The 11,360-nt window shown below is 43.0% G+C and overlaps 1 protein-coding gene across 1 annotated transcript; it reads left to right on the top strand.

Annotated features, from left to right (window-relative positions):
• The first annotated feature begins 842 nt into the window (after positions 1-842).
• LOC306794927 (uncharacterized protein) lies at positions 843-10,374 on the top strand. The gene is made up of 7 exons (XM_079293187.1): positions 843-1,313; positions 8,625-8,708; positions 8,794-8,882; positions 8,994-9,179; positions 9,339-9,476; positions 9,587-9,779; positions 9,858-10,374. Exons 1-7 carry the CDS (start codon positions 1,016-1,018, stop codon positions 10,163-10,165), a joined length of 1,296 nt encoding a protein of 431 aa, XP_079149313.1. The 5' UTR covers positions 843-1,015; the 3' UTR covers positions 10,166-10,374.
• Positions 10,375-11,360: the final 986 nt, after the last annotated feature.

The raw sequence follows: 11,360 nt of genomic DNA, 5'->3' as shown, positions 1-11,360 counted from the left end.
GTGTGTGTTTTCCACACATATAAGGGCGTGAACGGGGGGGGGGGGGGGGTAACCAAAACTAAATATCTCCCGGACACCGATTAAAAGTATCCATATGTGGATGTGGTGATTTATGTCATCTTACTGACACTTTTGCTGGATGGCACACATGCTGTAGAAGGTAAAATAAAGAACAACATGGTTCAAGACTTTACACAAAACTCTGCTGGAATATATTTTCAAAGACACGATGCTCCTCTTACAACCGGTAAGGGTTTGATGGTGGTGAACCCTTACAAACAGGATGAAAGGCAGCAGGATTTAGATGTAAAGCAGCATGGAGAAATGAGCTGCAGCAGTATTTTTACTGGTGACCATAAACAGGGTAGAAAACGTTCCACAACTCTCACCAACATGCAGCTGCATGATTTATATCTAAAGCAGTGTCACAGGTATGGAAGAATCGTCTTTACCTGTGCCACACCTCTGTCTCTGAGACCCCACCCCCCCTAAGATTGGCACCACACCAGAGAATGCAGTTATGTAACATAAGTTACATAAGGTGAAGGAAGATTGAGGGGAGTGCGTAGAGGATTCTTCGTTAAATTGACTTTTGTTTGGTAGTTATTCAGTTTAATATGTATTTGATCTATTTTATATATGGAATATATCATGTATATATAAATATTAGATAGAATAAGTTGTACCTACATGACTTTAATTTAATGTGGGAGTGGTTTGTGCCCTTCACTGTGTAATGGTGCTGCTCGTGATCAGGTTGGAAAGCGGGGGGGGGGGGTTGTCAGAGACAGAGGTGTGGCTGGAATATTCCTCACCTGTGACACTGCTTTAGATATAAATCATTCAGCTGCATGTTGGTGAGAGTTGTGGAACTTTTTGTAACCTGATGGTCATTAGCAAAAATACTGCTACAGCTCATTTCTCCATGCTGCTTTACATCTAAATCCTGCCGACTTTCATCCTGTTTGTAAGGGTTCACCACCATCAAACCCTTACCGGCCGTAAGAGGAGCATCATGTCTTTGAAAATATTTTCCAGCAGAGTTTTGTGTAAAGTCTTGAACCATGGTGTCGTGGCCTCGAGCAAACCGCTCAGGGCAGGAGATGCAGCAGCTGCCGTGGTGGGATGGAGCTCTGTGCGGGGCTATCACAACATCGGGAAACCCAGGAACCAACGACCGGGCAGGGCGGCCGTCATCCGGGTGGTGGACCTCCGCAGCGACGTGATGGCCCAGCCCGTGCCGGCAATGAGGCAGGCCATGGTGAAGGCCGTGCTTGAAGATGACATGATGAGAGGAGAGGAGGCGGTTAACGGTTAGAGCCAAAGCAACTAACATATTTATGAATTACAGGAACCAACATTACTTTTTAAGGCACCTGAAATTAGTGTGGGTGCACTACAGTGCTAGACATTCTGAGGCTACCTCGCCAACGTTATCCAATCCTGTTACTAGTCACTAGTCTAACCTGTTGTGTCTTCTTGAGTACCGGTAATTCTAGAACCTAAGCAACACATTTACAACATAAATTAGATGGCGACAGATGTCTGAGTGTAACGGTAGTTGATCTTTATTTGACCTTATACAGCATGTGTGCCATCCAGCAACTCTCACATGTGATGTGTTATTCTTGACAAGTGTTAGTAAGATGACATAAATCACCACATCCATATATTGATACATTGATACTTGTAATCGGCATCCTGGCGTGAACGTATTTCGCCAAGGCATATATTTCCACTACAAATGTCAGATTCAGTTATTTACATGTCTGCAGCAATGATAAACATTAACAGTGTAGAGCTCGGCCGGGAGGGAAGAGAGGCCGCCATATTTAATACAGCTGCCAGATTGCGACAGACGGCAACAAGTGTGACATCCTTCTAATCCTCTGAGTCAGAAAAAAGTGACCTGTTTGCATTCTCCATTTATCTGTCTCATAGCATAGAGCTATTCGGTCGTGTTTAGTAAACTACAGCATGATGTTCATTTGGTACATTAGTCCCATTTAGAGTAAAATAGAGGGAGAGTGACTTCATTCTCTGATCAGGCAGATATTACTCCACTATATCATTGCATAGAAAAAAGTTGTTTGCTGCTTTATTTATGTTCAGAATGTTAAGTACAGCTTCTTTGATTGCAAACTTTTTGGTCGCCTATAGACATGTCCTGTTCAGCGTCGACTGTACTTAGTTGTACTTAGCTCCACCCTCTCCTGGCACTTCTGGTTGCGATAAACCAAGATGGCACCGGCCTAAGTGCCAAATTCAAGGCTTCCAAGCAATCCACAAACCAATGGGAGACGCCACCGTGACTACTACGTCCACTTCTTATGTACAGTCTATGCTCTCAACCTGGGCTTGTTTTAGAAGTAGAGCAATCTCTTTAGCCTGGCTGGTTTCAGAAGGTCGAGGTTGGTGAGGAGCGGCCTCTAACTTAAAATATCTGCAGGAGCAACTTTTGTTGTCGAGTGTGGGACATTGCTCTTGGACAGCAAGAAGCTGTTCATATGAGGAAAATGACTGTGCAGCAGTTACAATACAAAGTGGGAAGACAAATAGAAAATGCAGTTAAGAGGGTTATACAAACAGAAGCCACTGTGTAAAGAACAGGATCATCCATTTTACCACGTCATCATCCACACACACACACACACACACACACACACACACACACACACACACACACACACACACACACACACACACACACACACACACAAGCAATGACAGTGATCAGATGAGCAAATATTTCACAACTTCTATTCTATACACCTCAGTAAAACTACAGAAGACAAGGCAAGGCAAGGCAAGTTTATTTGTATAGCACATTTCAACAACAAGGTAATTCAAAGTGCTTCACATAAAACCATTAAAAGCATCAAAACATAAGGCAAAAGAAAAGGAGATTTAAAAACAATTAAGAGCATTCATTAAAACATTAAAAAACAGTGCAAGAAATAAAATGCAGTAGTAAAATGCAGAAATGCAGGAAATTTATTAATATATGAATTGAATGTGGTTCAATTAAAGGCAGCAGCAAACAGAAAAGTCTTCAATCTTGATTTAAAGGAGCTGAGGGTCTCAGCAGACCTGCAGCTTTCTGGGACTTTGTTCCAGATATGTGGAGCAGAAAAACTGAACGCTGCTTCTCCATGTTTAGTTCTGACTCTGGGAACAGATAGTAGACCGGTCCCAGACGACCTGAGGGGTCGGGATGGTTCATAAGGTAGCAGCAGATCAGAGATGTATTTTGGCCCTAAACCATTCAGTGCTTTGTAAACCAACAGCAGGATTTTAAAGTCAATTCTTTGTTGGACAGGAAGCCAGTGCAAAGACCTCAGAACTGGAGTGATGTGATCCACCCTCCTGGTCTTAGTGAGGACTCGAGCTGCAGCGTTCTGAATCAGCTGCAGCTTTCTGACGGACTTTTTACAGAGACCTGTAAACACACCGTTACAGTAGTCCAGTCTGCTAAAGATAAATGCGTGGACAAGTTTTTCCAAATCCTGTTGAGACATAAATCCTCTAATCCTTGATATATTCTTCAAGTGATAGTAGGCTGATTTTGTAATTGTCTTGATATGGCTGTTCAGGTTGAGATCTGAATCCATAACTACACCTAGATTTCTGGCTTGGTTTGTGGGTTTTAACATCAGTGACTGAAGCTGAGCGGTGATTTTCAATTGTTCGTCCTTGGTACCGAAAACGATTACTTCTGTTTTATCTTTGTTTAATTGAAGAAAATTCTGGCACATCCAGTTGTTGATTTGTTCAATGCAGTTACCCAGCCCTTGTATGGGATTATAGTCCCCTGGTGACATAGTTATGTAGATTTGTGTGTCGTCTGCATAATTATGATAACACACTTTGTTGCTTTCCATAATCTGAGCTAGTGGAAGCATGTAGATGTTGAACAGAAGAGGCCCCAGTATTGAACCTTGGGGAACACCACATGTCATTTTAGTCAGCTCCGATGTGTAATGAGCCACAGACACAAAGTATTCTCGGCCCTTCAAGTAGGATTCAAACCAGTTAAGTGCTGTGCCAGAGAGTCCCACCTAGATTTTTAGTCTTTCTAGGAGTATGGCATGGTCGACCGTGTCGAATGCAGCACTGAGATCTAGTAAGACTAAGACTGAACTTCTGCCATTGTCTATGTTTAAGTGGATGTCGTTGAAAACCTTAACAAGAGCAGTTTCAGTGCTGTGGTGCTGTCGAAAGCCTGACTGGAAAACATCAAAGCAGTTATTTAAGGTCAAGAAGTTGGTCAGCTGTTGGAAAACCGCTTTTTCAATTATTTTACTCAAAAATGGGAGGTTTGATATTGGCCTATAATTTTTCATCGTTGCGGAGTCTAAACTAACCTTCTTTAGGAGTGGTTTAATAACTGCAGTTTTTATGGCTTGTGGGAAGACACCTGAGAGAAGGGATGTGTTTACAATTTGTAAAAGATCAGTGGTCATGCAGTTTGAAATATTTTTGAAAAAGTGTGTTGGTAGAATATCCAAGCAGCAGGAGGATGACTTCAGATGTTGTATAATGTCTTCTAGGCTTCTACGGTCGATTGAATGAAATTGTGTCATGATATTTGAATGGATGTTATTCAGAGATCGGGACAACACATATCCTGTGGTTGGTGTGGAGGCACTGACTGCTTGTCTAATTTTCTGAATTTTGTCAGTAAAAAAGGAGGCAAATTGATTGCATGCCCAGGTGGATTGGAGTTCAGCAGCTACCGACACTGGAGGGTTTGTTAGCCTGTCGACAGTAGCAAATAAGGCGCGTGTATTGTTCTTGTTTTTGGTTACGATGTCAGAGAAGAATGATTGCCTTGCATTTCTAAGTTGCAGGACAGGAATTGAAACGGCTAGCTGCATACAGGGCCCCGACTTTTCCTGGAGAGAGTCATTGGTGTCATTAGCCTTGTAGCCTGGACCCAGAAGATATCAATTGTGGTACCGTTGAGGAGTGGGGAGAGGAGTGTGTTTGGTTCCAGCAATGACCAGCTTTTCCATGTGGTCAGTGAACTCCAGGTGGGGGGAGGATGGGGAGAGTGTGAGAGAGGATTGCGATCCAAAGTATGGACCTGAAATAGAAGTAGGTGCTGGGGAGGGAGGTAAAGAGTCCGCGTCTGGGAAGGGTGTGGAAAGTGGGAGATCGGAGGCGGTCCCTGATGATGAGGATGGAGACTCCTCCTTTTGGCTGTCGTTAGGCGGGGGTATCCTTCCCGTAAGGTCTCCATGGCGATGCTGTGTGGTTATCTTGTGTTTAGACTCCTCTTGTATCTTGTCCTTGACAGTAGGGACAGACGGGTGACGCAGGGAGAAAAACAGGTTCGAGGTAAACAGTTTTACCCCTGACTTGTTCAGGCAAATTCCATGCGCTGCAAAAAGATGTCTGCGCTCCCAGAAAAGGTAGAAATTGTTGATAAAATGTACTGAATGGTCAGCACATGCAGTTGACAGCCATCTGTTCAGTGCAAACAGCCTGCTGAATCCTTCATCTCCTCCTCTGACTGGTGGAAGAGGGCCACTGATGAACACCTCAGCCTTGACAGAGCTGACTGTGTTTAACAGATCAATAAAGTCTCGCTTTAGAACTTCAGACTGTTGTTTCACAATATCACAGCTTCCTGTATGCACGATGATGTTTTTCGCTGTGGGATAGTCAGCCACGATGTCCAGGAATTTGTCTCTCATGTCAGAGACCATATCTTTCGGAAAGCAGAGTATTTTGGTGTTCTTGCTGCACAATTTTCTGACATCTTTTACAGCATAGTCACCAACAATCAGAGTCTCAGGCCCAGTCACTAGCTTTGCCTGCGGCCTTTTCTCACATTGACTCTCAGTTCTTACCCCGCTTTGAGGAGATAGCTGCTTATCCAGGTCATCAGATGGAGATTTATGATCCTGCGACAATGGAGAAAATCTGTTTTGAAGTTGTAGGCTTGGTTGTTGTGGAGGTATTTTGCAGGTTTTACTTTCCTTAGCTGTCCTTGGCTTTGTCCGTCTGGGTGCAGGGGTTGAGGAGGAGTTCTGCCCGTGTGCTAGTGCAGGCCAGTCAGCAGTGGTGTATAGTAACGAAGTAGAAATACTTCGTTACTGTACTTAAGTAGGTTTTTTTGGGTATCTGTACTTTACTTTACTACTTATATTTCTGTTTACTTTTACTTTTACTTCAATACATTTTGCAAAGAAAACTGATACTTTTACTCCGATACATTTCCCCTGAAACCTTCGTTACTCGCTACAAAATCAAATCTATCTTTAGAAACAAATGAATCATGAGAGCAGCGTCGGGGACTGTGGTGGAACACAGACTGCAAGCAAGCAGGTTTGGTGAATCAGTGGTCCTAGCAGCAAGTTAAATCATTGGTTAATCACGTTAATGCGCAATTGCAAACAAGTGCTCTCAAAGCCGCGGTGTTTTGATTCCCAGTGATGCCCAGGATGCTATATGCTATAGCTAGCGAGCGACTACCGGTACATGAGTAGAATTCCACTCTACGATGACTGATTTCACGATGGAAGCAGAAATGGAAGCACCTGCTACTCCCGCAACAAACAACGGTGGTGACGAAGACCAACACCAGTGGATCGCTAGCGAGTTAGTGAGCTGAGGAAGTGTTGACAGTTGTGCAGCACTAGTTGGCTAACGTTAGCTGTAGCTAGCCACCACACCATAGGATTGATGGGAGCCGAGAGAGCGCAGCATTAGCGTTAGCATTAGCGTTAGCATTAGGGAAATCCTTCGCAGCAGTGTGCAAGCTGTCTGTGATGCTGAACACACCTCTACCTGCCTCAGCGGCCTGTGAAAGGCTATTTAGCATCGCAGGACTAGTCTTCAGCCCAAGAAGAGCGAGACTGAATTCTCACAATTTTGAAAACTAACTTTTTTTGAAGATTAACAGGACATGTTTCAAGTAATGACTGGGGTGCTGCTTTAGTATTGATCATGTTTTGATATTTGAGTCATGTTGTGGATGATCAGATGGAGTTATGATGGTAGCAGTCGCCCAATTGCAGATTCAGCTTGAGCAAAACCTTTGCCTATTGTGTTCAAATCAGGCCCATATGAGTTTACAAGGCAGGTGTCCTTTCTCTAAACACTGACCTGATGCATCAAGTGGATATTTTTTGCTGAACATAATATTATGCATTGGCCTCTACATCCTCTAGTCTAATGAGCAGACTTATAAACGCACTGTTACAACTCCTTCATAGTGTCATATTGCTTTTCGGAGAATTATGATGATAAGTTCATAGTAGATGCAAAAGTATACTTATGTACAATATATTATGTTGAACATTGTTGCTCCTGGATGGATCACAGCCAACCCAATTATGTTCAACACAGCTCCATGTCCTTGGTCATGGTGCCACAGAACTTAAAAGAATAAACTTCATCATTCTCACAATTCTGACCCTTTGCTTTTTTATTAACAGCATTTACTTGTACTTTTACTTTCAATGAACAGGTTGTGATGTACATTTAATATCAGAAAATTACTTTTGATACTTAAGTACTTTTGTACTTAAGTACAATAAATATAAGATACTTTAAGACTTTTACTCAAGTAGTATTCTAATAGGTGACTTTTTACTTTTACTGGAGTAGTTTTCCAGTAAGGTATCTTTACTTTTACTCAAGTATGGCTTTTGAGTACTTTATACACCACTGCCAGTCAGTCGCATAAGATTCATTATCTGCTCTCTCCTCCTGTTTCTTGGTAGGCCTGGTTATGCTAGTTAGCTGTGTCTTAGCTTGCATTTGTCCAGTGTTTTGAGTCCATGGTAGAGTGGTATCATTCCCACACAGTCCATTTACTTCCGCGTTTACTTCTAGTCGGTAGATTTTTGTTTCCAAGACTGCAATCTGCTGTAGGAGTTTGTAGTAGTCATCCGTGGAGAAGGGAGGCATCTTGCTGCTACTTAGCTTTAACTTAGCTGCTAGTTAGCATTAGCCAACAATCCAAATAGCTCGACGACTTTCTGGATTTGTCTTCACTCAAACGTTGAAGAGTGATATATGTGATATATCTGGCAAGATATATGTGATATATCTGGCAAATTGAAGCAAGAAAATGCAAGCAGAGGCAAGAGCAAGCAGCAAAGTGACTGCACTCTCTCATCAAGGTCGATGAGTACGAGAAGCCCAGATCTAGCCAAAAGCCATTAACACAGTGTGTCATTCCTTTTCAGCAACTGTTTGCTTTTTGAGGATACGGGTATGAATCCTGTTCCCTGAGAAATCACAACTAAATACTACCACCTACTGACACAAAAAAAGAATAACCAGACACAACCAAAAAAGTTAAGCATGTCCGCCACAATGTTGAGCTATTATGATGTGATGTAATAGGCATAGGACTAATGTTTCATGACATTTTTTTTTTTGATTACATTAATATAATTGGCATAAAATGAGGGTGCCAAATATTAAACCGAGGGTGAATACATGATGTATCACCCTTGTGGAAATGGGCCTCCTTAAAAACTCAAATTAATAATTTCATGAAAATAAATTATTCTCTATGTGATGGTTAAATATGAATTCATGCATCTTTACTTGTGAAATGCAACAAATCTTGCAGTATTTGACTAATGTCTTGCCAATTCCTGCAGAGTTGGAGAACATTACAGCTGATATGTTTCAAATGGAAGCTGCACTTTTTGTTCCCACTGGAACCATGGGCAATCTCATCGCAGGTGAGCTGTGCATTTATTGGCAGAGTCTGAATACACATTTATGAGGTCAAAAAGGTGATTAACGTGCACACATTTCATTATGTAGTGATGGTGCACTGCAGGGAACGGGGAGACGAGATGATTGTGGGCGATCGTTCCCATATACACATTTATGAGCAAGGAGGGAGTGCACAGGTGAGTGTCCCACAGCAGCAGACACCTGCGGTCAGGCCCTCTGCACCTCTGCACCGCTTTCCTCATCGTCTACATTGGATTCATTCACTGTGTTTATGTGTGTTGACACAGCTAGCAGGGGTCCACTCTGTCACAGTGACCAATCTCCCTGATGGAACATTTGACTTGGACCAGCTGGAATCAAAGATCCGCCACGGTTACCCCAAACCCTACTTCCCCCGCTCACGCCTCATATGTCTGGAAAACACACACAATGTACAGGGAGGGCGTGTGCTGCCTCTGACCTTCCTGCAGGAGGTGTGTGTGTGTGTGTGTGTGTGTGTGTGTGTGTGTGTGTGTGTGTGTGTGTGTGTGTGTGTGTGTGTGTGTGGATATCTGTTTTACTTATATGTACTTGCCTTACAACAATAAAATAAAGTATGTAGTAGCTCTCACAGGTTTGTTTCCATCTCCAAGGTTCGTGCTTTGGCAGATAGATATGGTCTGTCAGTTCACATGGATGGAGCCAGGGTGATGAATGCTGCTGTGGCCCAGAGGGTGCCTCCATCCACCATACTGCAGCACACACACACCGTCAGTTTGTGCCTCTCTAAGGTGGGACTGCAAAACACAAACACACTCAGAATGAACCAGAACATACTAATTGATGTGAACCAATAAACAAAATAAAACTGCTTAAATTCATACTTCTCGGTGTGTAACAGGGTTTGGGTGCCCCCCTGGGTTGCATGCTGGCTGGACCCCGAGACTTCATATCCCAGGCAGTGCGCTGTCGTAAAGTCCTGGGTGGGTGGTTGCGACAGGCTGGTATACTGGCAGCAGCTGGAAAACTGTCTTTACTGGAGATGGTTGAAAGACTGGAGGAGGATCATCGTAATGCTAAGACCTTTGCTGAAGGTGAGCAGCTCATAATTCAGAAAATTAAATAATAAACTCCCTGCTCATAACTCCTTCTCTTTTCTTCACCTCTCCCAGCTCTGCTCGACTGTGACCCTCCTCTATTCGCTGTAGACATGACTTCCGTGGAGACAAACATTGTGCGTTTCCATCTACAGGAGCCCAGTTTAAGCCCCTCTGAGTTCTGTGCCCGCATGGGTCAGGTTGGCGAGGGAGAGGAGGCAGCACTGGGACAAGGAATACAAGTTCTCATGTACCCCTATTTTGGAAATTCAGTCCGGGCTGTATGGCATCTTGGGGTTTCCCCTGAAGATACTCAGCTGGCCATCCACAAAATGCAATTTGTGGCTTCTCAGTTCTTGGAGGAAAAAGTCAGAGGGCAGTGAAACCTGGTACTTCATAAGATGTTAATATACCAGTATTTACCAAAAAGCTCTGTTTTAGTGTGTTTCACTGGAATTCCGTTGGAAGGCAACAGTTCGGGTCCATGTTAACTTCCTGTCAACTGTTGGCATTAACATATAATTCTGGAGTTCGGTTTATCAATAAAATCACTGAATTCCATTGAATGCAATAAACACCTGGTTGTTACTTACATCTTGTATTGTTACTTACCTCTTGCAAAAGAGATTTTTAATCTCAATGGGACTACCTGGTTAAATAAAGGTTTTAAAAAAAAAAGATTTTTTAAATTTTTTTTATTCAAACATATTCGGTTCGTCATGCGTACCGAACCGTGAGCCTCGTACCGAACGGTTCAATACGAATACGCGTACCGTTACACCCCTACTTCTCATGGACGCATATCAGCAAAAAATAATTTTATTAAGGCATTAAGTACATATAAGTAAAATAGATCTCCACACACACACACACACACACACCTCCTGCAGGAAGGTCAGAGTCAGCACACGCCCTCCCTGTACGTTGTGTGTGTTTTCCACACATATAAGGGGGGGGGGGGGGGTATGGCTGTAGCCTTGAGAAAAAAACATTAATAAGAAACGGTCAAAGTAACCAAAACTAAATATCTCCCGGACACCGATTAAAAGTATCCATATGTGGATGTGGTGATTTATGTCATCTTACTGACACTTTTGCTGGATGGCACACATGCTGTAGAAGGTAAAATAAAGAACAACATGGTTCAAGACTTTACACAAAACTCTGCTGGAATATATTTTCAAAGACACGATGCTCCTCTTACGGCCGGTAAGGGTTTGATGGTGGTGAACCCTTACAAACAGGATGAAAGGCAGCAGGATTTAGATGTAAAGCAGCATGGAGAAATGAGCTGCAGCAGTATTTTTACTGGTGACCATAAACAGGGTAGAAAACGTTCCACAACTCTCACCAACATGCAGCTGCATGATTTATATCTAAAGCAGTGTCACAGGTATGGAAGAATCGTCCTTACCTGTGACACACCTCTGTCTCTGACACCCCCCCCCCCCCCCTAAGATTGGCACCACACCAGAGAATGCAGTTATGTTGTTCAGCTGCACCATAAGGTGAAGGAAGATTGAGGGGAGTGCGTAGAGGATTCTTCGTTAAATTGACTTTTGTTTGGTAGTTATTCAG

The sequence above is a fragment of the Melanostigma gelatinosum genome, assembly GCF_949748355.1.
Source record: "Melanostigma gelatinosum genome assembly, chromosome: 21".
Lineage (NCBI taxonomy): Eukaryota > Metazoa > Chordata > Actinopteri > Perciformes > Zoarcidae > Melanostigma > Melanostigma gelatinosum.
The sequence above is the reverse complement of the archived record's forward strand: the minus strand, read 5'-3'. Positions and strand labels throughout refer to the sequence as shown.